A 26,942-nucleotide genomic window follows, 5' to 3' on the forward strand; every position below is an offset into this window, starting at 1 on the left:
ACCACCTCTGAGCTTCAGAACACACTCTCAAACACACATACACACATTTACCTCGCCTTGATCCCAAACATATTTCCACAAATTCCTCCCTCTTTTACTTTCCCTCTTTCTCACCAAACAACTCGACAAACAACTCAATCGCAAAGCATATACGCTAACTCACTTTTTGCAGCGTTTGCGAGGAAGTGCGCCTTCCAAACGAACCTTGGGTTTGCTGCGCGAGCAAACCGGTAAGTTCTCTATTTTTCGCTGGGCGCTCCTGCCTTCATTACTTCCCTCGTTCGCGCCGCTTGAGACGGGTACTTTACCTGGTATTGCGCACCAAGGTCCTTTCATCTTTCCCTTTTCACATGTTCATTTCCTCCACCTTACCACTCGACTTCCAAGTCCTTCTTTTTCCCGCGCAACTGGCAGGGTCTGTCTCTGCCACGGGAGCTACCACCTTACTTTCTTCAAGCCCTTGACATCTTCCACTTTCCTCCTTCCACTCTCAACCTCTTCCCAAAACTCGTCTTTCTACTGGCGAAGTTTGGGTTCAGGGCTCACCCATATTTCAAAACCAGCTCAGATCCCCGAATCGCGATCATTGCCCCAATCACTCGAGCGAGTCTGCCTTCAATACAGCAACAATCGCAACACCCCAATCGCATTTTCTATTTTTCTCCCACTTTCCGTTAGCCACAAGCCCTTTTCCCCGGTCGCTTGCCTCCTTGGGAGAATTCGACCACAACTCGCTAACCAATTTTCTCGCATCCAGCTTGATCCCAGCGTGTCTCGGCTTCGAAAGAGCCATTTCATTGCCCACCATGTCCAAGATGCAGGAGCGAAACCCCCTGGAGCTCCCTGAGGGCATCAACAAGCGATGCGACCTGCCGCCCGAGGCGTACTGGGTAAGCCCGATTTATGTTCGAGATTTGGCCGCACGACGCTGATAAAGTCTCTAGCACGCCGATAAAGTCAACACTCCGCATGCTGCCCGCCGCGGTTACAGCACCATTGGCCAAAACATCAAGGTCGGCGTGAATCAGTTCCGCATCGAGGGCATCAGCGGCAAGGATGTCTACCAGTACGATGTAAGTATCCGAAGCCCTAGTGCTAAGTTCTATGAGAGGCGTGTCGCTTACCCCGGGATAGGTCGCCCTTTCTCCCGTGCCCAATGGCGCCATCGTCTACAAGAAGGCCTGGGACACCAAGGCTTTCCAGGGCAAGCTGGCATCCTATAAGCTCCCTTGGCTTTATGACAATCGGAAGCTTGCCTGGTATGTATCTATATCTCTTCTATGGCCCATGATTCCTTGCGTTCTGACGTGCTATCACCCAGGTCGAGCACCAACGTTCCGAGTTTCTCGGTCGAAGTTGACCTGGGCGAAGATGAGGGCCGTCCCGGCCGCGAGAAGAACCAGTTCACCGTCGAGGTGAAGCAAACATGCAAGGTCCGTCTGGAAGCCCTCAAGGGCTACTTGAGCGGGAAGATCGGCTGGGATAATACGGTTTTGGAGTGCATGAGTAAGTGACAGCAAGCTCCGCGGTGTGTTGGTTGCCATCGCTCATTGAGTCTAGGCTTCCTTGATCATGTTCTGCGCCAGGGCCCCTCGGAGCGCATGCGCTTGATCAAGCGCACTCTTTTCAACCAATACTCGGAGACGAAGCAACTCAACAAGGTCACTGAGGCCATCAAGGGCATTTACTCCGCCATTCGCCTCAACGACGTATGTGCTACCCTCCCGGCTTGATTTACTGCGCTAACTATGCACCAGTCGTACAATACCGGCGGTATGGGGCTCGGCGTCAATGTCGATGTCGCCAACCAAACCTTCTGGGTCGGTCAGAAGTTTGAGCAGCTGGCGCGCAACTTCTTGAGCTGCATGGACCGTAAATGGGACAATCGTGAGTGCCCCAATCTCTTTCCTTCTTCTTCTTCTCTTGTCATCGGGCTAACTCTTCATGAAGTGGACTATGAGGGCTTACGAAAGGCTCTCCTGCCTGTGAAGGTTGGCGGAAAAGGCGGCTCCGACGCTTGGGGTATGTCGGAAGCCTTCAAGGCTCTCCGTCGCCTCCAGAACATCCGCTTTGAAGTGAAGCATCGGGGCGAGTCCAAGGTTTCCAAGGAGCACAAGGTCAAGGGCATTGCCTTTGACGTGAAGTATGGTGAGCTGGGCGCCAACGCGAAGGCGGTCACGTTCAACAAGAAGATGCCCGATGGCTCCACCAAGACATACAACATTGCCGACTACTATTTACAGCACTACAAGACCAAGATCCAGCACTGGTATTTGCCGTTGATTGAGTCTACCAACGCCGGTCTCTTTCCCATGGAAGTTTGCGAGGTTCACCGGTTCAACCCGTACCCCTTCAAGCTGGACCCCAATCAGGTATGCGCCCCATATCGTCCCCGTGCCTCGATGTAATGTGGCTGACAAGAGCTGCAGACCTCGGAGATGATCAAGTTTGCCGTGCAGCGTCCCCCGCAGCGCAAGAACGAGGTCTTGAAGATGGTGCAGAATCTCGAATGGGGCCAAGACCGTTACCTCGCCCATTTCGGCATCAAGATCAACCCGAACATGCCGATGATTCCAGCAAAGGTCCTCCCCAACCCTGTCATCCAGTATGCCGGAAGACCCGTCGATCCCAAGATGACGGGCCGCTGGGATCTCCGCGGCGTGAAGTTCGTCCTCCCCAACAAGGCGCCGCTTGTGTCGTGGGCCTTCGTCATCGTCGACGCCTGCATCGACAAGGCGACTGCGGATAACTTTGCCAAGGTTTTCAAGACCACGTACGCGGGTCACGGCGGCAAGATTGTGAATGACCCAAAGATCTATGCGCCTCCGCGGGGTACACCGGTGGACCAGATCGTCCAGGGGTGCTACCAAAAGTGCGGGCAGGAGAACAAGAGCACGCCCCAGATCCTTTTCTACATCCTCAGGGACAAGACGGCATTCATCTATGACAGGTTCAAGCAAGCCAACGACTGCGGCGTTGCATGCTTGTCGCAGATGGTGCAGGCCCAGCACGTTCGGAAGGCCCAGGGTCAATACTGCTCGAACGTCTGCATGAAGGTCAACTCCAAGCTGGGTGGCCAGACTTCGAAGATTGCCAGCAAAGGGAAGTCCGCCTTTTTCGAGAACACCCCGACCATGATGATTGGCGTCGATGTCTCCCACGGCAGCACTGCCGCCGGATCTGCGTCTACGGCGGCCATGTGCGTCTCCATGGACCAGCAGGCAGCGGTCTATGACGCTGCCGTGCAGACCAACGGCTGGGGCGTTGAGATCTTGCAGCCCGCCAACATGCACTCGATGCTCGGGCCGTTGGCTGTGAAGTGGAAGAGGCTGTGCGGGAAGCCTCCGCAGCACGTCTTCTACCTGCGTGATGGCGTTTCGGAAGGCCAGTTTGCCCACGTCATGGAGTTCGAGGTGGAGGAGATGCGGAAGGTTTTCAAGGAACAGCTTGAGTTCGTTCCCAAGATTACCGTCATCATCGCCACCAAGCGTCACCACATCCGCTTCTTCCCTGAGCGGGGCGACAGGAACGGCAACTGCTTGCCGGGCACGCTTGTGGAGCGGGAGGTTACCCACCCCTTCCATTACGACTTCTACCTCTGCTCTCACGTGGCCATCCAGGGCACCGCGCGCCCGGTGCACTACAACGTGATCCACGACGAGTGCGCCCTGAAGCCTGATGAGCTGCAGCGCATCTTATATCAACAGTGCTACCAGTACTGCCGCTCGACCACACCGGTCTCCCTGCACCCCGCAGTCTACTATGCACACTTGGCTGGCGCCCGCGCGCGCCACCACGAGAACTTGGCGAGCAACGCTGCGCCGGCTCCCGTGGATGCCAGGCATCTGGTGTTGAAGCGCCCGGGCCCGATGTCCAAGGGCGATGGCAAAACGACCACTTCGCGCACCGCGGATGGCCCGCCCCCTCCCCCGCTTCTGGAGGTTGGATCTGGCGGAGGTCGTCCCGATGCGATTACTACCTTCAAGAACACCATGTGGTGGGTTTGAGAAGCCCGCTGACGAGGCAGGCTTGGGTGCGACTTTGCGGTGGCAGTCGCGGGCGGTGATTTTTACAGTCGCCTGACATAATGCAGGCGGCTCTTGTTGTTTAAGTTTGATGTATCTTATCTTGGCGGTGGCGGTCTCTTGTGCTCGAGGGTGAGGTGAGCGGCGTGGCCAAGAGTACCCAACCACATGAGTCCGGAGCAGGGGGAGTTGGTAGCAGAATATTCGTTGCCTTACCCAATCGCTGTTTTGTGAAGTGTGACTTTGGAATGTGAAAAGGAACTAACATACTTGGCCAAGTCGTGGCTGTTGGTGGTCGTTTCATTCCTCAAGGAGTGATGTTGACTTGCCCCTGAGACGCGCTGCCGAGCAACGCGTGGCTGAGAGTTCGTGTCTGTCTCTTGGCGGTTGTTGGTTTGACGAGGCGAGCCAGGGTCCGCGGGAATTCGGCACATGGCGGACTGGGGTGGGGCGGGGTGTGCATCGCTTGGCGTACCCGCGGGGCAGCCAGGGCACCCCGGCCGTTTCACCCCACGTCCCTAGCTCTTTGTAAAGTTACATGTCGTCAGCACCAACCGAAACTCCCGTTTTCCCGTCGTCGCTCTCCCCAACACCAAACCACCATCAATACTTTGTATTGGACTGTGTGGGAAAAAGCAAAGAAAATATGGCGAGTTTTTTACGAGCTAGACAGGCTGGGGTTCAGAATGACCTTTCAGCGGGGATCACGCCGGGGTCATTCAATCCAGACGAACAGTCGCGATATGGCATCAACTCGCAGATCAGGTATGTCCATGTCTATACCTATGTTTGTGGTTATGTCTTGTTTCCATTGCCTGCTTTGTTTGATTGCTTCCCATCCACGAAGACTCAAAGCACCTCGCTAACCCCCTCCCTTCGCCCCAATCCACAGCTGCCTCGCCTACGACCCCATCCAATCCCTCCTCGCCGTCGGCACCACCACCTCGCAATACGGCCCCGCCCAAATCTACGTCTTTGGCGCCCACCGCGCCCACCGCACCTTCACCCCCTCCCCCCCCTCCTCCCGCAAACCCCCCCTCTTCAACCCCACCTCCTCCTCCACAACAACCACCACCCAACAACCCCACGCCATCCGCCACCTCGCCTTCGTCGCCAACCGCCTCGTCAGCCTCGACTCCCACCACGAGCTCGCCATCTGGGACCTCGCCTCCGGCCGCCAGGCCGCCAAAACCACCTACGGCCGCGTCGCCTGCGTCGTGACCGACCCGGGTTTGGACTGGGCCTTCGTGGCCATGCAAAATGCCGCGGATGTGTGGGCGTATGATTTGGATAGGGAGCGCCAGGCGACGGGGTTTCGGGTGCCGAATCTGTGGCGGTTGCGGGAGGATCCCAGGGGGGTGGATTTGAGGCTGGGGGCGGGGGCGGGGGGGATTGGGGTGGTCAGTTTGCAGGTGCATCCGAGGGATATTGGGAAGTTGTTGATTGGCTATACGCATGGCGCGGTGGTGTATTCGTTTAAGTTGAATGCGGCGACTAAGTATTTTGAGTATGTGGTGCCGGCGGGGGCGCCGGGCGGGGATGGGCGCGGGGTGGAGAGGGAGCGCCGGCCGAGGGTGGTGCAGGCGGTTTGGCACCCGACGGGCACGTTTGTGCTGACGGCGCATGAGGATGGGAGTTTGGTGTTTTGGGATCCGAAGGATGGGAGGGTCGTGGCGGCGAGGTCGGTGTATGAGACGAGGGTGAATGAGGTGGGGGGGAAGCGGGCGGCGGCGAAACCGACGCCGCTGGTGCCGTTTGGGAAGATTGCGTGGTGCTGCAAGCAGAACCCGGATGATACGGCGTTGTTGATTGCCGGTGGGCAGGCGGTGGATGAGCCGCAGAAGGGGCTGACGTTCTTGGAACTAGGCCCGACGCCTACGTATGCGACGTCGTCGTGGGAAGTGCTGACAAACCACTTCGAGGCGAAGAAGCAGCTGACCCTGCCGATACCGCCCGGCGCGGCGGTCGCGAACTACTGCCTGATTCCGCGGTCGTCGCCGTACTTTGATGGCGCGCAGGACCCGATCGCCATCATGACCATGCTCACCTCGGGCGAGGTCATCACCATGAGCTTCCCGTCGGGGTACCCCATCAGCCCGACCAACATGCTGCACCCGAGCATGTCGTTTGTGCATCCGTTCGTGCAAAAGATCGCCGTCAGCACCATGGCGCGCGAGAGGTGGCTGGGCCTGACCGAGACGCGCAACCGGGGCGACCCGATCTTGAGGGGCGGCGCCCCGGCGTCGAAGAATAGGAGGGCGGGCTGGGATTTCCGCAATATCATCCAGGTCGCCCACGCCGACAGCACGATCCGGATCTGGGATGTTGGGCACGGTGACGAGATCGAGAATCCCCTGCAGCTACAAGTGGACATCGCTAGGGCGCTCGACCGGTTTGAGGATGTGAATGTCACAGCGCTTTCCATGTCTGGCGCTACAGGGGAGTTTGCTGCCGGCACGAGGAAGGGAGAAGTCGTCATCTACAAGTGGGGAGGGAACAGGAACTTTGGCCGGGACGCTACAAAGCCCCTGAACTCGAACCCTGGGGGGTTAACTGACATCTCGTCGCGCTCGGAGCCCACACTTAAGGACGGCCTGCAGCCGTTTGTTCTCTACGAGATGATGCAGGGCCCTATTAGCGTGATCACGGTTTCCGACGTCGGGTTCGTTGCCGTGGGCTCTGAAGGCGGCTTCTTCAGCATCATTGACCTGCGCGGGCCGAGCGTCATTTTCCAGGCGTCTGTCACGGACTTTATCAAGGAGGAGAAGCGGTCGTCGTTCCTCAAGGGACACTCGTCCAAGGCAGCGCCGGGGACAAAAGAATTCCCGACCGCCATCGAGTTTGGTGTTTTGACTTTGGAAGGGGACGGCTATTCCAGCATTGCGTGTTTTGTCGGGACGAGCCTGGGGCATGTGGCTACCTTCAAGGTCCTCCCGTCGGGGCAGACATACTCGGCGCAGCTGGCCGGCGTGTCCAAGGGCAATGCCGACAAGGTTATCTCGATCAGCACGTTGAATTCAGATACTGGGCAGCCGGCTAGTGCAACCCCCCTCTCGGTAGGCGGACTGAGGGAGGGCCGGCAGGTAAACGGTGTTTTGGTTGTTGGTAAGTCAACCCCTCCCCCTTCCACCTAGGTTTCTTTCCACATTCCAGCTCGCTAACAACAACCAGTGACACAAACCGAGATCCGCATCTTCAAGCCCGCCACCGCCAAAGGCGCCTCCAAATCCTTCGACGACCAATTCTGCGACGCCGCGCGCGTCACCGAGATCCCCCGCGTGGGCGTCGCACTAGTGACCGTCTTCGGCGACCGCACCACACGCGCCTACACCCTGCCAGGGCTCAAAGAGATCGGCCGCTCCGCGCTGCCCATGCTCGACCCGGCCCGCACCATGTCCGCCGTCATCTCCCGCACCGGCGACGTCTTCGGCTGGACGGGGCCCTCCGAGATCGCCGTCCTGCCCGTCTGGGGCGCCGGCCAGCCCCTCCCGCCCTCGGACGACTCCCTCGTCAACCCCACCGCTGTCCTCCCGCCCCGCCCCACCATCAGCAACCTGCAGTGGATCTCGGGCACGCAGTATGTCAGCCCCACGGATCTTGACCTGCTCATTGGCGGTGAGGGCCGTCCGCCGAGTAAGCGCATGATGGAGCTGGCGGCTGCGGAGAGGGGGTTAGCGAGTGGTGGTGGTGGTGGTGGTGGTGGGAGGGCTGGTGGTGGTGCGAATGCGCGGGCGGGGACGGCTCAGGAAGGGTGGGGCGAGTATTTGAGTCGGCAGATTAATGAGCGCACGGAGAAGTTGACGATTGTGGACGATGCGATGAATCGGCTGCAGGAGTCGAGTCAGGGGTGGGCGGATGATGTGAATAAGTATGTGAAGAAGCAGAAGAGGGATGTGGTGTTGGGGACGGTGAAGAAGTCGTTTTTCTGAGGGAGATGAGGGAGGGGGGGATGTATACCTGGTATAGGATGGTGATGGGAGGGGCTCTGGCTTCTTGGGCTTGTTTGGGGTTGGAGTTGGCTTTAGACTGGTGGGCAAGCGCCTGGTTGGGATGGCACGGCGGATTATATTGGTGGTTATGTTCCGTGAGGTACATGCTTCTTTTTTGCAGGTGGAGGTCGTCGACTACCAAATTCATTTTTTTTTAAAGGTCTTTGGGCTTTCACCTTTGACCTGCTAATCAACCCTCTTACACATCCCGAGGTGCTGGCGCTATATCTATTAGATCCGCGTGCCTGATTTCCAACGAGGACCACCAGCCACCTGACGGTGGCCCGGTGGTTACTGGCGGTGGTCCTCAAAACCCCGGGTAGTAGTTCGCCTCTTCCATTACCAAAGGTTGCAGGTTCGAGCCCCCGGGGTTTCGGAGTAAATCCTTAATTAAGGATTTCGTAACCGGACCACCCTCCCTCTCCCCAGGCCTGCTGACTACGATCGCGCCTAACTACCGAATTGAGAGGGGGGCTGGCCGGTGAGCTTTTGCTATTTTTGACAGAGCTGCCTGTCTGCCTTTTTTTCTCAACCACTTTTTTGTTGTTTTGTTTATGTGTTTATCTACCACCGCCGTCCGGGATTTCGATAAACATGCCCAGGTTACCCACCACTCTTGGAAATACAAGCCCCTTTTTAAACTTACTATGTATGTGGGACAACATGTTGGTACTTCGTACCACCGTTCGCTTGGAACCGAGCGGTCATAACCGTCGGGTATTCGACTGCCGGTATCCGGATCTGCAAGCGGTAGTGAGGTAGCACGGAGCGGAGATGTCTCCCAGTAACCCCGAGTACTGCCCGAGCACTATGGCTAAATGGCGGGTCGACCCTATCCCCTCCAGTCTCTTTCGTTGAGCTGTCTCACTCAGTTGCTCCAATTGATGGACTGCAGTTACCGCGGGCCGTTTGTGTTGACCCCGCGGGGATGGAACCTGGCTGCCATCTGCCGGAGCCGAATGGTGCTGGCTCTCCCCCAGTTCACCTCATGGATACTCCTTGATAAGTGAGCGGCACACTCGGATCGTCGTTTAAGATCACAAACCGCCCACACCCAACCAAGGCAGGCCATGAACTAACCCCCAAGCAACCCTGCGCACCACCACCACACCACTACCACCACCATGATCACCACCGCCACCCTCCTCCACCTCCTCCTCCTCCTCCTCACCACCCCAACAACCCACGCCGCGGACACCCCCTTCCTCGGCTACCCCTCCCCCTGGGCCTCACCCACCCCACCCAACCCCGGCAGCACCCCCGCAGAGGACAAGCCCTGGGCCGAAGCCTACGCCCAAGCCGTGGCCTTTGTCGCTGACCTGACCCTCACGGAAAAGGTTAACCTGACAACGGGCACGGGGTGGGAGGCGGATCGGTGTATTGGGAATACTGGGGGGGTGCCGAGGGTGGGGTTTAGGGGGCTGTGTTTGGAGGATGGGCCGTTGGGGGTGAGGTATAGTGAGTGGTCTTTTTTTTTTTTTTTCTTTCTTTTGTTGGTTGTTTTTGTTTGGGTATTGTTGTTGGGGTGGTGGTGGCGGGGGTTGGTTGGGGGGATGGCTTGAGATCGACCGAGTTGTGGTGGGTGGTGCGTGGATAAGCTAACTGGTGGTCAGCCCAGAATAACTCGGCTTTTCCTGCTGGCATCAATGTGGCTGCTACTTTCAGTCGCCGGTTGATGCGTTTGAGGGGGGAGGCTATTGGCGCCGAGTTCAGGGGGAAGGGCATCGATGTCATGCTGGGACCGGCGTCAGGGCCGCTAGGAAGAGTACCACAGGGAGGGAGGAACTGGGAGGGGTTTGGGTATGTTTATTTCTCTGTCTGCTGACTGGCCAGACAAGGTGTATAGCGCTGATGGTTAAGTCCCGACCCCTATCTCGCTGGCGTCGCCATGGCCGAGTCCATCCAGGGCATCCAGAGCCGTGGTGTAGTGGCTTGTGCAAAGCACTACATTCTTAACGAGCAGGAACACTACCGTGGAAGTATCGACGTGCGGATTGATGACAAGGCCATGCACGAGCTTTACCTCTGGCCATTTGCCGACGCTGTCAGGGCAGGAGTCGGCTCTGTCATGTGTTCGTACAACAAGATCAACGGAACATATTCGTGTGAGAATGAGTGGACGACCAACTACCTGCTCAAGAACGAGCTGGGATTTCAGGGGTTTGGTGAGTGCAACCCGTCAGGGATAGCGGTCAAACCTGCTAACCGATAAAGTCATGTCGGACTGGGGAGCCCAACACACCACCCTCGGCTCAGCACTCGGCGGCCTTGACATGGCCATGCCCGGTGACGGCGGCCCAAAACCTTACGGGGCATTATGGGGAGGTGGCCTCACCGAAGCAGTCCTCAAGGGTGACATACCCCAATGGCGGCTCGATGACATGGTCGTCCGCATCATGGCGGCCTACTTCAAGGTCCACGCCGGCAACTACACCTCCCGCCCGGACATCAACTTCTCGGCGTGGACCAACCAGACCACCGGCCCCTTACACCCCTCCTCCAACCAATCCATCACCACCGTCAACGAGTTCGTCGACGTCCAGGCCGACCACGCCGCCCTCATCCGCGAAATCGGCGCCAAATCCATCGTCCTCCTCAAAAACACCAACAACATCCTCCCCCTCTCCGCACCCCCCAGCATCGCCGTCATCGGCGACGACGCCCAAGACCCCCCCAACGGCCCCAACTTCTGCCCCGACCGCGGCTGCTTCGGCGGCCCCGGCACCATCGCCATGGGCTACGGCTCCGGCACCGCCGACTTCCCCTACCTCATCTCCCCCGCCACCGCCCTGCTCCACCAATCCCTCCTCACCAACACCACCTTCCACAACACCACCTCCAACTGGGACCTGCCCACCGCCCAGCACCTCGCCTCCACCGCCCACACCGCCATCGTCTTCGCAGCCGCCACCTCCGGCGAGAACTACCTCACCGTCGCCTCCAACCCGGGCGACCGCAACAACCTAACCCTCTGGGGCAACGGCGACGCGCTCATCGCGGCCGTCGCCGGCGCCAACCGCAACACCATTGTCGTGCTACACACCCCGGGCCCGGTCCTCCTCGGCGCCATCGCGGCCCACCCCAACGTCTCGGCCATCCTGTGGGCGGGGTTCCCCGGGCAGGAGTCGGGCGCCGCGCTGGTGGATGTGCTGTACGGGCGGGTGGCGCCGCAGGGGCGCAGTCCGTTTACGTGGGCGAGGGAGGAGGGGGATTATGGGGAGGGGTGGTTGTTGAGGGAGGCGGAGGATCCGAAAAGGCCGGTGCAGGGGTTTGGGGAGGGCGTGTTTGTGGATTATAGGTGGTTTCAGAGGGGGGGGAAGGGGGTGGTGTTTCCGTTTGGGTTTGGGTTGGGGTATACAAGGTTTGGGTATGCGAATTTGACGGTGGTGAGGAGGGAGGAGGTGGTGGGGCCCGTTTTGGAGGCGCCTGGGGGGGTGACGGGGCCGGCGCCGAGGTTTGGGGTCGTGGAGGAGGGGTTGAAAAGCCATGTGGCGCCGGAGGGATTTGGGAGGATATCGCCGTATGTGTATTCGTGGTTGAATAATAGTGAGGGGTTTGTTGCGGGGGGGGCTGGGAATGTTACTGATTTCCCGGATGCGGCAAGGGATGGGTCGGCACAGCCTTTTCTGCCTGCTTCGGGGGCGCCGGGAGGGAATCCGGGGCTCTATGAGGTTTTGTATACGATTACTGCGCGTATTACAAACGAGGGCAAGGTGAAGGGGACTGAGATACCGCAACTGGTACGTTTGTTTACTTACCCCCGAGTCAGTGGCCATGAAGAGATTAACAGCTAACACTGACGCAACCACAGTTCGTCCAACTCGGTGGCGAAGACAACCCCTGGGGTATTCTCCGCGGCTTCGACGAGGTTGAGCTTGAGCCGGGAGAGACCAAGACGGTCACGTTCAACCTGACGCGGAGGGATGTCAGCAACTGGAACACAACCACACAGAACTGGGAGATCACCGACAGGGAGAAGGTTGTCTTTGTGGGCTCCAACGTGCGGGACATCCACCTGAACTCGTCACTGCCAGCTCCGGTCGGTATGACATGGAAGCACGGCTGAGGGGTGTATGGTTGCATCATCAACTGAACTGGGTATTCAGATATAACAACCGACCGAACTACTTCATAATGGTATCTCATCGCAGCCGCTAGACAACCAGGCCTTCCAGTCCCAGCCCAAACCATGCCCATCATTGATATCGCTCATTAAGTTACGCACTCATAAACATCCCATCCACGCGGAACTTAGTAAGTGTAACGGAAGCCAGGCTCGTAGTTATCATCCTGCAGCCATGTCAGCACAAGCCCAAACCCTACCCGGATAACACAACGACTTACCGCATCACACTCGAGCTCCCTCTCGCCCCGATCCGCCTTCTTGTTCAGGCGGTAAAAATTGAGCGACAGCGCGCCCACCATAATCATGGTCAAAAGCGTCGTGGCGATGCAGGCGTACAGGCCCGGGCGGTAGGTCGGCATGTCCTGGTCGCGGAAGACGAGACTGCCGGCGATACCGCCAATGCCGCCAAACGAGACGAAGGTGGCGCTGCAGAAGGCGCGCTTCCACTGGCCGCGGATGTTGTTGGCCTGGTACGACATGGCGGCGGGCACGTTGGCGTTGGCGCCGGCGGTGACGAGGAAGACGCCGAAGTAGCGGACGCCGGCGTTCGTGGTGAAGCCCATGATCGGGAGGCCGATGATGCACAGTAGGCAGTTGAAGATGATGATGGGTCCGCGCAGCCGGTACTTGTCGCCCGCCCAGCCCGTGGCGTACATGATGATGCCGGCGAACGCGTAGGGGGGCGCCACGAGGCACTGCGCCTCGCCGACGCTGAAGCCCATGCTCCCTCGGAGGATGATGGGCAGGAAGTAGGCGAGCGCGTAGGTGACGGTTGTGGTGTTGAAGAAGATCATGGCGTACGCCCACACCTTGATGTCCGTGCCAGCGCGAAGATACTTGGCCAGCGAGAAGGGCTGCGGCTTCACGTCGCCACGGTCGGCGTTGACACGAGCGCATACCCTAAGCGTCCATCGTCAGTGGCAGAACGAACACAAGTTCCTCGGACCGTGCTAGCAACTCACCACTCCTTCTCCCGAGCTGAGAGGAAGCTCCAGCTCTTGCGTTTCGCGTCGGGGAAGTCAACCAGAAGCCAGTACCCGATAAAACCAAGCACCACGGTGATGATACCCTCGATGATGAAGATCCAGCGCCAGCCGTTGAGGCCACCCAAGCCCCCCATATGCATGAGCTGCTCGCGTGTTAGCGGATATGACCTCGAGAACCATGAGCGAGGCTACCCACTCCGAAAGCCAGGATACCGGCAAAGGCAGAAGCGACACAGCCGACTAGGTAAAACACCGAGTTTCGCTTGCCAACCTCGTCTGTCCGATGTCAGTCAACCACTCCCCTCGCCTCTTGCCCCCAAAGGGGTTTCTTACATCTTGTGTACCAAGTGCTCAGCAGGTAAACACAGCTCGGGAAAAAGCCTATTGTCCGTTAGTCACAATTCCTCCCCACCCCCTCAGGCTTGATAAACTCACCGGCTTCCAAGAAACCCAGCAAGACTCTCAGGCCAGCCATCGCGTCCCATTTAGTCACAAACCCCATCCCAATCATGCAGGCACCCCACAATACGCAGATGACAGCCATATGTATACGCGGGCCGATTTTGCGCACGATGACGGTTGATGGCGGTTGGAAGACGATGTAGGTGACAAAGAAGACGAGCGTGATGATACTCTACCCACGGGAGTCAGCACACAAACCAAACCACCAGACTGACTCAAGAGAAAGCCCATAAGCAAACAAAGGAGCAAAGGAGAACGCACATAACGATTCTCAATCGTCAACACCAGATCCTCCTGCATCCCCGCGATCATGGCAGCGCTCAAGTTGGTGCGGTCCATCAAGCTGACGCAGTACATGGCGCCGACGGTGAGCACCAGGCGGCGGTCGACCTGGCGCATGATGCGCTTCTGCTCGGCGGGGGAGAAGCCGAAGTCGTCGGCCGTGACGGGCGCCACCTTGTTGTTGCCGGCATGGTCCGAGTCGGCCGCCTCGACGTTCTCGAAGCCGACCTTTTCCTGGGACGAGGTCATGGTGGCGGAGGGTTTTCTGTGCGTGTCCTTGGTTCGCCTCGCTCTGTTGAGGTTAAGGGGATACGGGGGTGGGGGAGAGTAAGATGGTTGGCCTGTTTTGGGAGATCCCGTTGACGGGAGGAGAGGTGGTGAGGAAGGGGAACAGAGGGCCCAGGAGGTTGGGACGGGGGGAGGAAGTAACGGTATAAATAAACGTATCCATTGTACGTCACTCGTCGGGACCGATCTAGCCTCAACTGTCTCACAATCCGGGGAGGGCAGCGCCAATTGCTTGGTACGAAGTACTTTGGAGCAGTTCGTGGATCCATCCGTCAAACGATACCCATTCCCCAGGCCCCTCCCTGTTACCCCAACCCGTCAACAAGAGGAGATCTCCGAGGCACGCCCAATCGCAGCCCCTGGTCATCGAACATCCTTCCCTCTCACGAACCCTCCAGCTAGCATCAAAGGACAGCCGAGCGCCACATCCCAGCGAAGCACATCCCAGCAGGGCTCAGCTCACACGACCTCCACCGTCGAACTATTCAATATTCTCCATCGCTACCCCTCGACCTGACACGCTCCCCAGATCCAACTTGGTCAATAACCCGAGCCAACCCAGGTCTGGCCGACTGGAAGCAGCCAAGGCCTTTCCCCGCATCCGGGGGTGGAATGGCCCAGCATGGGGAATCCCTCGGCGAACCCAATCAGACCCCTGGCCGATGGAGAGACGTTGTGTGCAAGACAGGACGATTTACCAGATCTGGGTGCGGGCGCCGGTCCAGGCAGGGAAGGTTGAGGTTGCGCACGTGGGAGGGGGAGGCGAAAGGCTGGAGCAAGCCGCGCATTGGTGGTTCGATGGTCGAGATGCGACTTAGCACTTTCCAAGAATCCGAAGGTCGACAGGGATCCCCCTTTGTGGAATAAGCGCGATAACTGCCGCTGGCTGCTCCGCAAACGCGGGGAAAAGGGAGGGGGGTGTGGGTTGTGGAGGAGGGAGGTAATGGGCTGAGGGGCTGTGGAGAGACGCGAAACATACTGGAGTGAGATAGACAATCTCAACTTCTCTCCGAAATCTGGGATACCTGTGTACCTCTAGCTTGGGTTGGCCCTTTACGCCTGGGCGCTAATCCAGTCAGGTCGTAGTGTTGGTCTTCCCGAGCTCGGCACGGCAGTCCTTCGCCAGCCGATGCACCGAGTTCTGGCTTTCCTTGCGATTGGGGGCCCTACCGAGCGGAAAGGATGGGTGGGCGCCCAGAGGCTCCCGGGGATGCGCCTCAACCACCGACAAGCTCTCCCGATCCGGCCATCAAGTCTGTGGCGTAATCAGCACTCTTCCATTCGATGACCATGCAGCGGTGGATCAAGTCTAACGACTTGGCAGTCGCATCCATGGCCGCAACTCGGACCCCATCCCCTGGAACCTCGGTCTGGTATCGCTGGGCAACCGAGTCACTCTGTTGTCCACTTTTGATGTTTGGGCGGTGTGGGATGTGGGATGTGGGTGAGGGGCACAGCACGATCTATTGTCAACGACAAGTCCCCGAAATATGGTGGACTGGACCGGTCGCTTTTAGACCCAAGCAAGCACAGATATGGACAACGGAAGGGTAACTCAAAGAGCGAGAGGAACTGGTCTTTGAGTAAAGAAACAACGTGGCAAGGTCACATTAGCATGGTTGTAAAGCTGGTTGATACACTGTCATTTTGACGCACCTTGTTGTGGTAGGAGAATGCCCTTGCATTTGCAATTTGAGTCACACTAGCCTAACTATGAATCTATGAATAGAGGTTCTGGATCATCCGTCACGGAGGGGCCAGGTGACAAGACAGACAGGGAGCCATTCATACCATGGTTCTGGAACGGGAGGGCACGGAGGATTCCGGTGTCTCGGGCCCGCCCAGATGGTCCTCACTGCTCGACGATCGCGACTTGCATGACGCCAATATCCTGGGCCTGGTGGTTGGTTTGGTCAACCTCGGTATTCGGGTCTCGACCTCGGTTGGACTTAGCCCTGACTTGGCGGTTTCTCTGGGGCAGACTTGGCTGTATCTTCTGTCCAGTAGCGGTTGATTTGAAGTCTAGTGTCCCGTGCCGGAGACGGATTCTGCGTGCGACGGTCCATGGGCGGTTCTTCTTTCTTGATGGCTTGGGGCACGGAGCCGTCTAAGGAAATCTCGAAGTCCTGATCAACAACGGCGGCCCCCAGGTTGCCGTCGTAGATCTGTGACCTTCGTAGCAAAATGATCGGTTTGATCTCGCTTGGTTGGACTTGGGTGGCCGGCACTGCCCTACGAGGCTGGACAACCCTCGTACCCCGAGGTGACCCCACACTCCCATCGCTGTCGCTGCTGTCATTCTCATCATCGCGACCGACAACAGACGGACTGGGCTGTACAACAAACGGACGGGGCTGTACAGCAAACGGTCTAGGCTGAACCGCAGGGGCTGTAGCAGAAGATGCTTCGGGGCCCCTAAGGGTGTTGGCGCTGATAGAAATATCTCGGCGGTTCGGCTTTTCTTTAAGTAACGCGGCACGGGGTTCCTGAAGGCCAAGTTCTGCTACTGCGCTGTCCACCCTAGGTGCCATTTCCCTCGATTCCAGGCAGCAACACAAAGTCTTGAAGGCGAACCCGACTAGTGATATGAAAGCGGTGACTCCCAAGACAGTTATCCATGCGATTTGAGTGCCACTCCAGCCGCTCGCTGGCTGGGCTTCTGAACCGCCGGTTTCCATCGCCTGTCAGGAAAGAGGTTGGGTATGGATACTGAAGTGGCTTGGTCGTGCTGGGAAATACTCAGTGGTTTCTAATGGTTTCTGGGAGTTCGTGCGAGAGGGGCAATCCGAAGGCAAGTTATTCTTATCCCTTTCAGGTCCCTTATATATTTCGTTGGGATCCTCTGCTAACTGGAGATAGCTTGTCACGAATGGCTTTGTCTTGGAGGTTCCTGCTGCTGCCTTGCATTAGAGGACCAATTTCCTTCCTACCATCACCGGGAACAAAGGGAACTTGACGGCAGAGAAAGCATTGTGCCAGAACAACTTAAAGCGCCTCCAATCTTTTCGACGACTCGATTGGCCGCTTACACCGCAAAGAAAATGCTATTTTCTTTTTGGCATACTCCATACTCGCATATTGGATGACAAGCATCGCCAAACCCAGCACGGCCGGCCCTTCGATTTGGCATGGTTTTCGGACTGGTAGTCGAAGTCGAGTCAAAGCGAAATGGAGAGCAGACTTGAGCGAAGTCGCGGTTGTCGGGTGCCGCGAACGAGACCGAAGGAAGGACGTTGCAAGATCAAGCGATAGAGGTCGGGCGGTGGCTCGAAGTTGGAAAGAAGCGGGCAACAACCCTTCTCCCCGTCGTCACTGTTATTATTAGGGCCTCAACCAGATGCTTCTCGAGAGGGAAAGAGATGGAAGGCAAAATGGCGGCAACTTCTTTCCAGTTCAATGTAAGCACTTTTCGCTCTTTCCCTGCTCATTTCCTCCTCTGGTTCTTTCCTTACCTACCTCCCCACCTTCCCTTGCGTGTTTTCACTTCTCAGGATTGAGCTTAAGCAACTGCATTACTTGATAAATGTTGCTAATATACACCGCGCATGAAGACAAGTTCAACTATCAGGCACCCGAGCACCCCTCCTTCCCATGGAAGTCGCTTGGTGGTTTTTGGCTTCGCTGATAACAGATCTCACCCCTTTCTGTCGGAACCCAGGGCAGCTCTCCCGTTCCCGCGCAGTCCGCGCTTCCACACTTCCTCAAGGAGAAGCACCTTCCCTCCCGACCGTCCACGCGAGTTTTCCAAAAACGGCACTAGTGGGCAGCAAAACCGGGTTTTCTGGCAGTTGCCTCAACCTGATGCCTACCGAATGTGGAGTTTGTCAGCCAAAGTCGTTTTTATGCCTCGAGCTTCGTCGAGCCGCCTTGCCGCCCTGGCCCCCTTCCTGCCGGAAACAAGACGGCGTGGTTTTGAAGTCGCCAATTCACCCGAAATACACGGGGCGACCTGTGTTGGTGTGGCCCACCGCGGGCATTTGCAAGCCCTCTCAATGGTCGCTTTGACTTTACCCCGGAAAGCAACCGGCGATCTTCAAAGAACAGGGTTTGTTGTTCCACCGATTTCAGTCTTTCGACTTCGAGAAAAGGTGCACCGTTGGGAGAAAAATGGGTCTCAGCTTGCCGATCCCACGCCGTGACCCGGGCATGGGAAAGAGAACAAGGCGATCTGCACGTCGGGATGAGACAGTCTATCCATTTAAATATATGAATTCCTCCGTTCGGACCTCCTTCTTCCGCCTCTCCCCCACGCGCAAGCTCGTCAGTGTCATGACCCGCCCGTCAGTCTAGCTTCCTGGATGCGAAGCGCCCAATCCCAGACCCCAGAATGTTGATGCATGGCCTATGTAGGTTTCGAGGGCATGGCCATCAAGGGGTTGGTAACGAGAACCGGGTTGAGCAAGCAGATAGTTAATATAAATACAGCTTCCCATCCCAGCCCTCATTGTCAACTCTGTGACGGAGACCACCGAGCAACTCACAGCATCCCCCTACATCCACACAATGAAGGCCTTCACTCTCCTTGCGGCTGCCTCGGTGGCCTCGGCACACACCATCTTTGTCCAGCTCGAGGCGGATGGCGAAACATACCCGGTGTCTCACGCCATCCGGACCCCGACCTACGATGGCCCCATCACTGACGTCACTTCAGACGACGTTGCCTGCAACGGCGGCCCCAACCCGACGACCCCGTCCGGCGAGATCATCACCGTCACCGCCGGCACCACCGTCAAGGCCGTCTGGAGGCACACCCTCACCTCGGGCCCCGAGGATGTGATGGATGCGAGCCACAAGGGCCCGACCCTGGCCTACCTCAAGAAGGTCGACGACGCTGTGTCCGACAGTGGTATCGGCGGTGGGTGGTTCAAGATCCAGGAGGACGGCTACAACGGCGGCCAGTGGGGCACCAGCACCGTCATCGAGAACTCTGGTCTCCACACCATGTAAGATGCCTCACGAGAGTATGCTCAACTGGATGGGTGCTAACCAACCGCAGTGACATCCCGGCTTGCATTCCCGAGGGCGAGTACCTCCTCCGCGCCGAGATGATTGCTCTCCACAGCGCCGGTTCCCCCGGTGGTGCCCAGCTCTACGTAAGCTCCCGTCCTTCCATCCTCCACTGATCACCCGTTCCTCCTAACATCATGACCAGATGGAATGCGCCCAGCTCAAGATCGTTGGCGGCTCCGGTTCGGTGCCCTCCAGCACCGTCAGCTTCCCTGGCGCGTACCCGGCCAACGACCCCGGCATCATCGTCGACATCTACTCCATGTCGCCCTCCGACGAGTACAGCATCCCGGGCCCGGACGTCTTCTCCTGCTAGAGGTAGTCTTGGTGGCGGGAGCTATTACCGGCTACCCACGTTGTTCGTAGGGTGGACGAGTAGGCGGGTTGGTTTAGGTTGGGTTGGGTGGATGCATAGCGGCGTAGGGGAATGACCCATGATTTCGTTGTACATACTGTCGATGGACACGTACATGATATGATACCCTAGACGGGTCCCTTCCGGCTTCGTCGAGTCTCTTCTAAAAGCAGTTATATGTGACACACTGACCATACCGCCGAAACGTGCACAATATTTGTCTTCCATTAGTTCCTCCCCAAATCCCTCCTCACCCTCCACACCTTGCTCCCCACAGCCCGCCTCTGGCTCCCGTGCAGCATTTCCACCCACGGTACCTCCCCAACCGCCCTCCGTGATTTCCCGCTGCCGGTCTCTCGCTCAACACCCCCATCGTCCCCATCCCCACCCTCACTCTCATCACTGTCATCTTCATCCTCACTCCCATCCTCGCTCCCATCTTCACTCACATCATCCCCATCCTCACCTCCCTCCAATCCCGCACCCCCCATACTCACCCTCCCAGCCTCCCTCAAATACAAATCCTCCCCATACGCCCACGTCGGCGTATCAAACCGCCCCGCAACCAACACCAATCCCTTCGCCGCCGTCTCTCCCCCAGCCCACCCACTGCCACCCCCACTCCCACCATCACCACTCCCACTACCACTCCCACTCTCGCCACTAAAAAGGCCGGCAATGCCGTCAACCACCCCCCGCGGAGCCAGCAGCTGCAGCTCACCTCGCACGGTGTCAACGCCGCGGACAAGCACGAGGCCGAGGAGGTGGGAGTGTTGTGGGGGGAGGGGGCGCGATTGTGGATTGGGGAGGAGGGGGAGGCGGTATTCTGTTTGGGTTGGGGGTTGGGTTCTGTTTGCTGCTGTATTGGGGGAGGGGGGGTTGGGTTGGTGGTGGGGTTTGCTAGTGTGGGTGGTGTGTTGGGTTGAGGTCGAGGGGGAGGGGGAGGAGTTGGGGTGGACATCCGCGTCAACGTCGGTGTCGGTATCGGTATCGGGGAGGAGGTCCCCCAACGCGGCGCGGTTCTCGAGCTTGACTAGCGCAAGGATGGTGCCGTTGATGGCCTCGGCGAGGAGTTCGGGCGCCGGCTGGTGGTCGTAGCAGAGGATGCCGAGGAACCCTCTGTCTTTTCCGGCGTAGCGCACGCGCCAGGGACGCAGCTCGCTCAACGGCGTGGGGTCCCAGGTTGGGTAGGGTTGCTGGGTGGGCGGGTGTAGGTGGAAGTAGGACATTGTCTGCATCGTGCGGAAGTGGAGGGATGTGCGCGTGGAGGACGCCTCGCTGGGCTGGGAGGGGAGGGTGGAGAAAGGGGTTGGAGGAGTGGTGGTGGTGCAAGCCTCTTGGAGGCTGTTAACCGTTTCTTCGGGACCGTCCTGTGACATGTAGATGACTTCGGTCGGGTGGACGGCCATGATTAGCTCGCTTAGGATATCGAGGCCGGTGCCTTGGACCCAGCCTGGTGTGTTGACCACCAGCGGTGGCTTGGGATCAGGGTGCCGTTGGTAGTGGGTGAGGAGGTCGAGAACGCACTCGATGTAGTGGGCCGGATCGAGGCCTGGTGTGACGGATGCGATGGCGTGGGCCCGAAGTTGGCCTTCTGCTGGTGTGAGGGTGGGATGGCAAAACGACGGAGACAAATTCGGGATGGTGATATTAGACAGGGAGATGACTCCGGGAGGAGAGTATTCCGGCTGCCCAGGATCTATGTCGAGGACCATCACGCTGGACCAGGGCCTGTTCTTGGAACCAGCCCGGTCGGTCATGAAGCGGTTCGTCAGGAGTCGCCCAAACGTTGACTTCCCCGATGACTTTGGCCCGCACAGAAATATCACAGGAGTCCCTTTCCGTTTCGCTACGGCCAGCCCGGAGAGTTTCTTGTTCCATTGCGCCGGAGAGACGAGCTCTTGCAGGACGACCCTCTTAGGGACATCCTGCGAAGTGTATATCTGCTTAGGTTAGCCGGTGGGTTGAGTCAAGGCCAGGTGAGCTGAGCACAAACAATTTGGAAGGTTGTAGCGGAGTTGGATTTTGAGCCCGTTGTTTGCGGATTCTCATTCCAGAGTTTGGCAAAGGCGGGATTCAGGGCAGCCAATTGTCTCAGCCCTTTGGCGGCAGGGTGGGGTTGAAGCTCGAGGACTGTATCATCTGCGGTTCGGAGAACGGCCACGGCATGGCAATGGGGAGCATGAACCCACTGGACCGGGTCGGACGGGGTCAAGATGGCACCAGCGAACGTAGCTTCGCCCTCGCGAACCTTGATGCCGAAACTCCCAAGAACGACTAACCGCTATGTTTTGTTAGCACCGAGACTACCTAGGGAGGGACTTGCGCCACTTACCTCTCCTTCAGAGGCAGCTAGAACAACACGTCCACCGGGTTTTCGTTGGAGATTCTTCTTGTTGGGCTTGAAGGATGAGTGGTGCCTGACGAGTATCCCGTTGGACTCAAGGCCGGGCGTGGAAGGGCTGGCTTGAATCAGTACCGTAAAGTGAAGCCGATGATGAGTTAACGTTAACGTTAACATGAGGGAGTTAGACACCTACCCTGAAACCCCCGCCCCGATTTCGATGCCTTGTGCTTGCTTCGCATCGGCCACGGCCGGTGCCTCTGGGGACTGGCGCTTGGTCCGGCGACCTACCACAGACCGAGCCGAGGGGGTCTCACTTTTTCTCGACTGGGCAGACCGAGAATTATCGAGCACTGGCTCTGGGGTAGCCTTCTTCTCAACATTGTTGTTTTTCGCAACTGCCGTCCCCCATAATTGTTGCCGCGCTGCAAACGCGCTCATCGCTGGATCGCGTCAGCATGGCTGCAACAATTTATTGAATTGAATTGGTTTTTGAGGATTTCCATACCAGTTGGCGTAGAACTGCCGCTGCCGTTGCCGCCATCCAACTTCCTTCTCTTGTTTGTGGCCATTTCTTTTCCTTCTCCAAACACAACAACAATTTGAGCAACCAGCTTCAACTTCCTCCTCACTTTCTCCGACTTCCAACCCCAAACTTAATTCTTCTCGAACCGTTTATTTCGCACCCACCGACTTCAGTCGGCAACTCGATTCACAAACTACCTGAAGACTTCATTCAAAATTCAGCTCCTACACTCAAAGTCGCCCTTGCGCGACCTGACCAACAGATTCGGTCGAGCTTTCTTTCCTTCCAAAGGTTTGTGGTTCAATCGAAACTTTTCCGTTTGTCCCAACTCCCCTCAACCAATCATCTCCCACAATAGCCGTTGTTGCGGCGACCCCACCAACCCCCACCTTCACAAGCTGCGCTGTTACAGGGGTCATGCAGCAGGGAGAAGCTTATCGTGAATTTTTTTGGAGGCCGGAAAAAAAAACGGCAGGAAACAAACAACGATCACTTTCATTTCTGTCGCTTTTTGCCCGTTCTTGTTGTTTTTACTTCCTTCCACCCCAGCATCTCGCGATTCGAACTTTGCCTTCTTGCGACCAACCGCTAAAATCAATCCTCATGGCAGGGCCGCGCGCGCCTATCGGCACTCTCTCGCAGCACGCCGCCACTGCTGCGGGCCTCGTGCGCGGTATGGTTCCCAAGATGTTCACTCGAACCGACCCGAAGCGCGCTCGCAATGCCGATAAGCCTGTGGAGAGCGAGAGCGAGAGCGAGAGCGAGAGCGACAGTGACAGCGATAGCGACAGCTCCAGTGGCAGCGATACCGAAACGAAACGTGACACCAAGAGCTGGGGAGAAACAATGAATGCGAAGAAGGTCGCGTCGACGCCAATCAACACAGGCAAACTAGCAAAGGCCGGAACCAACCTTGCCGCATCCCCCAAAGCGAAGGCCTCGAGCTCTGCTACCAAATCTGGCACTCCTAAGAAACGTCAGGCTTCTGAGTCGTCCGCAGGCGAGAGCAGCAGCGAGGACGATGAGGGTGACAAGATGGCCGTCGATTCCGAGCCAGAGTCAAAAGCGGATAAGAAAAACATCAAGAGCGAAAAGATTAAGTCAGAGGATACGAGCTCCGACGCCGAGAGCGCGTCCAGCGACGAAGAGTCCGACGACGATTCTGCGCCTGCGGTCAAGCCAGGTCGCAAGGCCGATTCCGCGCCGGTGAAAACCTCTTCCTCGGATGAAGAGTCAGCCTCTGAGAGCGAGGCTGAGAGTGAGAGTGAGGATGAGAGCGAGGATGATAGCGAGGATGAGCCTGAGCCTGCGCAGAAGTCCAAATCGAAGTCGGTGCCGGCCCCCAAATCTTCTACGACTGTCAACGGGAACGCGAAGGGCAAGGAGATAGCCAGCCGCTCTGAGGATACGAGCGACGCGGAGTCAGCCGATACGGAGCAGTCCGCCTCGGACTCTGAGGATGAGGAGATGACTGAATCCACCGCCGTTGAGAAGCTGAGTGGAAAGACCACAGTGTCAGTACTCCCAGCCTGACCCCCGAGACTTCAAGCGCTAACCATTTTACAGCCAGCCGCCCCGTGAAATTGTTACGCAGGGTTTCCATCTTCGCAAAGCAGAGGAGAATGTCGACGCCGCTGCGGTTGCGCGTGCCTTTAAGAAAGCAAAGGCAGAAGGCAAACAGATTTGGTACTTCACGACTCCAAAGTCTGTGCCTATCGAAGTTATCCAGAAGCACGCTATTCCCCTTGACAAGGTCCATGCTGGAAAGGCCATTTTTGCTCATGAGGGGAGCGAGTACACCGGCCAGTTTGAAGAGCCGGTAAACCACGCCATCAAGGTCCTCATCCCTGGAAAGACAGGGACCAGCTATGAAGCTCGTATGTTAAGTGAAACGTGCTTAACAAGCTGTTTACTGACCCTCGAACAGACAGCCAATCGGTCGATCGCGTTCTGCACATCACTCGCGTGACACGGTTCGGGGAGGAGGGCGGAAGCGAGCCTGCTTTGGCCACCGCATCGACTGCCGCCGTCACCAAAGCCCCTCGGCCTCAGCCGAAGAACCTGAAGGCTCGTTATCAGCCATTCGGTGTCGCTAATGGCAGCGCCGGCACAATTGGAATGGACGCCTCGGACGATGACGATGTTGAGATGACACAGGCACCTCCGCTAAACGCCAAATCCAGCACGCCGAAGAAGGCCGCTAAGAAGCGCAAGCACGGCGATGTCGAGAAGGGGAGCGCCAACCAACAGGACACTACGTCCACGCCCGTCAAGAAGTCCAAGAAGGCTCGGGTCGAGAGCGCCAGCATCGAGCAAGTCGATCCATCTCCGGCCGAGTCTGAACCGTCTCCCGTTAAGAAATCGAAGGGCAAAGAAAAGTCCAAGAAGAAGGCCTCATCCTCGGCCGAGGGACCGAGCGATTCCAAGAAACCTCCAAAGGTCACGCCCATTTTTCCCCCTGTTGTTCCCGGCGTGAAGAGTCCTTAGGCAGGCTCTTCATCCCAGGACACCACCCAGCGGGGCCTCCGCGCGGCGAGCGTCCCTCCCGGCTACCAGTCCATGTCGGAGATGCGTAAGGCGACCGAGGCCGCGCAGGCCATGCCGCCTAGCACCCCGACCAAGACACGGATCGCCTCCTTGACCCCGGTTCCCATTCCAGGTGTTTACACGCCTCGAAAAGTGATTCCTTCGCAACCTTGGACCGCGAAGGGCCCATCCAACAACCTGGCGCCGCCCAACGGCACCCCGAATGGCGCACGCTACAGCACCCCGTCAGTTTCTTCTCGGGTCCCCAAAGGCATCTTGAAGACGCCCGACCGCAAGCAATCTTCTGGCGGAAAGGGCTCCCACTCGGGTAGCCAGGGCAAGTCCAAGAAGAAAAATGCGAAGAAGAACCGAATGCCTAGTATTTCCTGGGAGGGGGGTACCAAGCGTGGTCATGGCTCCTATTGAGGAGTATACATCAGTCTCGAAATCCGTCGGGGGCGGTTCGGTGGACATGGAGTTTTCATCATCGATTTCCGCTTTTGTTTTCGGCCGCACGAGATACGTTCTACTGGACCACATGCTCGATCTTTACGCCTCCCGGGCCACCATGGTTTCGCCATGTGAAATTCCCCGACAAGGCAATTTTTTTGCTCATTTCTCTTTGCTATCTCTGTAACCACACGAGTTTTGTACGATTACCTCTCTCGGATATCTTGGGCGTTTTGGGGGATACCACCTGGTCTACATGCAGGCCGGTCTGGATGGCCATTCCGAGGATGATATCTTGGAAGGAAGGCGTCGGCTGGGTCAACCGCCCGCATTGACCGAGAGGAGGAGATGGAATGATTTGCTTCAAGCACGAATCGAAACCCAATATTGGAGGCTGGGCTGGATGCTCGAGTCCGGCTGCATACTTAGCTTACCTTGCGGTAGTAAATAAACAGGCTTTAAAATTTGTGGTGGCAGAGTCGTGTGTTCTGGGTGTTGGCGTTAACAATAACTCGCCGAGTCTCAAAAGGGGCCGCTTCAATCCGCCGCGTTCCCAAGTTCGGCCTAGGAACATCGTGTCCCATCCCGTCCCCGTTCCCGTCCCCGTTGCCATTCCCAAACCCACCTCCGCCCCCGTCTCCGGTTTTGCCGTCTCCCATACTATATAATCCTCGCGACTCCTCATACCAACAATGTTCGAGACAGAACCCATTTGGGTATCCCGGATCACACATCAATCACATGACAGCCAGCGCCGTTGGAACCTCACTAAATCCATCATCACCCACCCACGTTCCCACGTGTCGACACGGCCGATGGTGTGCGGCTGAACCCCCAAAAAACCCACCTTTTTCTGCCTTTATCCTCCAAAACGCCGACCCCCTGCCTGCAACCGAACTCAACCTTCCCACACCCACCCCGGCACTCACTGCAGTGAGATTGAGGCTGAGCCAGACTTCGCGCAGGTCGCCTTTTCCGAACAAAGGCGTTTTCTTAATTCAACGACATGTCTTTCCCACCCGTTCGTCAGCAAGACTGATTTTGTTGGGCTTACTCCTCCCTCCTTGTTAGGGTACGGAGACACGACCGAATCTTGACCGACGCCGACGATGTGGAGTAAGCAGCAGGTTTTTGCAAATCCAATACAGCGTGTCTATTAGTATTTATTCATTTCATCCCAACCAACCCTCGCCCAACACCTCCGACCTCCGGTGGGTATCAACCTCGTCCGTCAACACCACAAAACCAACCGCCCCAGGCCCAAGGCGGTACACAACCTAAGGTGTGGTTGGTACTCCCTCTTTTCCACCGTCGCCATTAACCCCCACCCTCCCACCACACATGCACCGCATCCAACGCATTATCATTACCCATTCTCCGTCTCTCGCCCAGCCCGTCGCTCCTCTACCCCCATAACCACACTACCCTTCTTCTTCTGTACTCGGGGAGGAAAAGGATGAGGTGAGAGAGAAGACAAGAAAAGGGGAAGAAAAGAAAAGAGGATATTAAAAATAACCCATCCACTCGATCCAGCCAACCCAGCGCGACGGAACGATCTAGACCAACCCCCCGATCC

At 57.6% G+C, this 26,942-nt stretch overlaps 9 protein-coding genes across 9 annotated transcripts; 6 read left to right on the top strand and 3 right to left on the bottom strand.

Moving 5' to 3' along the window:
- Positions 1–815: 815 nt before the first annotated feature.
- F5144DRAFT_539821 (Piwi domain-containing protein) lies at positions 816–4,330 on the top strand (the record flags this gene model as incomplete). Its single annotated transcript, XM_066787134.1, has 8 exons — positions 816–890; positions 945–1,073; positions 1,135–1,259; positions 1,322–1,506; positions 1,561–1,709; positions 1,758–1,887; positions 1,951–2,372; positions 2,430–4,330. 8 exons carry the CDS (start codon positions 816–818, stop codon positions 4,005–4,007), a joined length of 2,793 nt encoding a protein of 930 aa, XP_066640288.1. The 3' UTR covers positions 4,008–4,330.
- A 234-nt stretch (positions 4,331–4,564) lies between these two features.
- On the top strand, positions 4,565–8,226 carry F5144DRAFT_518756 (lethal giant larvae like, C-terminal-domain-containing protein). The gene is made up of 3 exons (XM_066786670.1): positions 4,565–4,790; positions 4,918–7,130; positions 7,197–8,226. Exons 1-3 carry the CDS (start codon positions 4,672–4,674, stop codon positions 7,952–7,954), a joined length of 3,090 nt encoding a protein of 1,029 aa, XP_066640289.1. The 5' UTR covers positions 4,565–4,671; the 3' UTR covers positions 7,955–8,226.
- A 1,337-nt stretch (positions 8,227–9,563) lies between these two features.
- F5144DRAFT_583625 (glycosyl hydrolase family 3 N terminal domain-containing protein) lies at positions 9,564–12,176 on the top strand. Its single transcript, XM_066789566.1, has 4 exons — positions 9,564–9,814; positions 9,875–10,179; positions 10,229–11,754; positions 11,826–12,176. The coding sequence occupies exons 1-4, from the start codon at positions 9,690–9,692 to the stop codon at positions 12,078–12,080; spliced, it is 2,211 nt and encodes a 736-aa protein (XP_066640290.1). The 5' UTR covers positions 9,564–9,689; the 3' UTR covers positions 12,081–12,176.
- On the bottom strand, positions 12,037–14,239 carry F5144DRAFT_365830 (general substrate transporter). Its single transcript, XM_066784436.1, has 7 exons — positions 13,850–14,239; positions 13,562–13,760; positions 13,460–13,507; positions 13,323–13,402; positions 13,103–13,269; positions 12,359–13,040; positions 12,037–12,304 (listed from the first exon to the last, which is right to left on the bottom strand). The coding sequence occupies exons 1-7, from the start codon at positions 14,117–14,119 to the stop codon at positions 12,266–12,268; spliced, it is 1,485 nt and encodes a 494-aa protein (XP_066640291.1). The 5' UTR covers positions 14,120–14,239; the 3' UTR covers positions 12,037–12,265.
- Positions 14,240–15,876: 1,637 nt separating this feature from the next.
- On the bottom strand, positions 15,877–17,177 carry F5144DRAFT_365837 (uncharacterized protein). Its single transcript, XM_066784437.1, has one exon. The coding sequence runs from the start codon at positions 16,834–16,836 to the stop codon at positions 16,108–16,110; it is 729 nt and encodes a 242-aa protein (XP_066640292.1). The 5' UTR covers positions 16,837–17,177; the 3' UTR covers positions 15,877–16,107.
- F5144DRAFT_365838 (uncharacterized protein) lies at positions 17,178–18,479 on the top strand. Its single transcript, XM_066784438.1, has 2 exons — positions 17,178–17,556; positions 17,710–18,479. Exons 1-2 carry the CDS (start codon positions 17,518–17,520, stop codon positions 18,295–18,297), a joined length of 627 nt encoding a protein of 208 aa, XP_066640293.1. The 5' UTR covers positions 17,178–17,517; the 3' UTR covers positions 18,298–18,479.
- On the top strand, positions 18,480–19,614 carry F5144DRAFT_365839 (glycoside hydrolase family 61 protein). The gene is made up of 3 exons (XM_066784439.1): positions 18,480–19,101; positions 19,155–19,251; positions 19,311–19,614. Exons 1-3 carry the CDS (start codon positions 18,662–18,664, stop codon positions 19,479–19,481), a joined length of 708 nt encoding a protein of 235 aa, XP_066640294.1. The 5' UTR covers positions 18,480–18,661; the 3' UTR covers positions 19,482–19,614.
- A 57-nt stretch (positions 19,615–19,671) lies between these two features.
- Positions 19,672–22,385, bottom strand: F5144DRAFT_366277 (uncharacterized protein). Its single transcript, XM_066784440.1, has 5 exons — positions 22,373–22,385; positions 22,061–22,307; positions 21,856–21,986; positions 21,517–21,804; positions 19,672–21,463 (listed from the first exon to the last, which is right to left on the bottom strand). Exons 2-5 carry the CDS (start codon positions 22,104–22,106, stop codon positions 19,748–19,750), a joined length of 2,181 nt encoding a protein of 726 aa, XP_066640295.1. The 5' UTR covers positions 22,107–22,307; positions 22,373–22,385; the 3' UTR covers positions 19,672–19,747.
- A 436-nt stretch (positions 22,386–22,821) lies between these two features.
- On the top strand, positions 22,822–25,342 carry F5144DRAFT_623487 (uncharacterized protein; the record flags this gene model as incomplete). The annotated part of the gene is made up of 5 exons (XM_066792154.1): positions 22,822–23,904; positions 23,957–24,267; positions 24,318–24,355; positions 24,641–24,829; positions 24,878–25,342. The coding sequence occupies exons 1-5, from the start codon at positions 22,994–22,996 to the stop codon at positions 25,340–25,342; spliced, it is 1,914 nt and encodes a 637-aa protein (XP_066640296.1). The 5' UTR covers positions 22,822–22,993.
- Between the last annotated feature and the right edge of the window lie 1,600 nt (positions 25,343–26,942).

The sequence above is a fragment of the Chaetomium tenue genome (assembly GCF_020726465.1).
Source record: "Chaetomium tenue strain MPI-SDFR-AT-0079 chromosome Unknown F5144scaffold_6, whole genome shotgun sequence".
Classification (NCBI taxonomy): domain Eukaryota; kingdom Fungi; phylum Ascomycota; class Sordariomycetes; order Sordariales; family Chaetomiaceae; genus Chaetomium; species Chaetomium tenue.

Excerpts from the sequence above, each read along its gene's own strand:
- F5144DRAFT_518756 (XM_066786670.1), top strand. The coding sequence starts at position 4,672 with ATGGCGAGTTTTTTACGAGCTAGACAGGCTGGGGTTCAGAATGACCTT. Across the intron at positions 4,791-4,917 it reads GGCATCAACTCGCAGATCAG|CTGCCTCGCCTACGACCCCA; the intron begins GTATGTCCATGT and ends CCCAATCCACAG. Across the intron at positions 7,131-7,196 it reads AAACGGTGTTTTGGTTGTTG|TGACACAAACCGAGATCCGC; the intron begins GTAAGTCAACCC and ends AACAACAACCAG.
- F5144DRAFT_583625 (XM_066789566.1), top strand. The coding sequence starts at position 9,690 with ATGCGTTTGAGGGGGGAGGCTATTGGCGCCGAGTTCAGGGGGAAGGGC. Across the intron at positions 10,180-10,228 it reads GCTGGGATTTCAGGGGTTTG|TCATGTCGGACTGGGGAGCC; the intron begins GTGAGTGCAACC and ends TAACCGATAAAG. Across the intron at positions 11,755-11,825 it reads GGACTGAGATACCGCAACTG|TTCGTCCAACTCGGTGGCGA; the intron begins GTACGTTTGTTT and ends ACGCAACCACAG.
- F5144DRAFT_365830 (XM_066784436.1), bottom strand. The coding sequence starts at position 14,119 with ATGACCTCGTCCCAGGAAAAGGTCGGCTTCGAGAACGTCGAGGCGGCC. Across the intron at positions 13,761-13,849 it reads TGACGATTGAGAATCGTTAT|AGTATCATCACGCTCGTCTT; the intron begins GTGCGTTCTCCT and ends TCCCGTGGGTAG. Across the intron at positions 12,305-12,358 it reads GGGAGCTCGAGTGTGATGCG|GATGATAACTACGAGCCTGG; the intron begins GTAAGTCGTTGT and ends ACATGGCTGCAG.
- F5144DRAFT_365837 (XM_066784437.1), bottom strand. The coding sequence starts at position 16,836 with ATGGAAACCGGCGGTTCAGAAGCCCAGCCAGCGAGCGGCTGGAGTGGC.
- F5144DRAFT_365838 (XM_066784438.1), top strand. The coding sequence starts at position 17,518 with ATGGAAGGCAAAATGGCGGCAACTTCTTTCCAGTTCAAT. Across the intron at positions 17,557-17,709 it reads CAACTTCTTTCCAGTTCAAT|ACAAGTTCAACTATCAGGCA; the intron begins GTAAGCACTTTT and ends CCGCGCATGAAG.
- F5144DRAFT_365839 (XM_066784439.1), top strand. The coding sequence starts at position 18,662 with ATGAAGGCCTTCACTCTCCTTGCGGCTGCCTCGGTGGCCTCGGCACAC. Across the intron at positions 19,102-19,154 it reads AACTCTGGTCTCCACACCAT|TGACATCCCGGCTTGCATTC; the intron begins GTAAGATGCCTC and ends AACCAACCGCAG. Across the intron at positions 19,252-19,310 it reads CCGGTGGTGCCCAGCTCTAC|ATGGAATGCGCCCAGCTCAA; the intron begins GTAAGCTCCCGT and ends CATCATGACCAG.
- F5144DRAFT_366277 (XM_066784440.1), bottom strand. The coding sequence starts at position 22,106 with ATGCGAAGCAAGCACAAGGCATCGAAATCGGGGCGGGGGTTTCAGG. Across the intron at positions 21,987-22,060 it reads ATCGGGGCGGGGGTTTCAGG|CCAGCCCTTCCACGCCCGGC; the intron begins GTAGGTGTCTAA and ends TACTGATTCAAG. Across the intron at positions 21,464-21,516 it reads CCGCTACAACCTTCCAAATT|ATATACACTTCGCAGGATGT; the intron begins GTTTGTGCTCAG and ends TAACCTAAGCAG.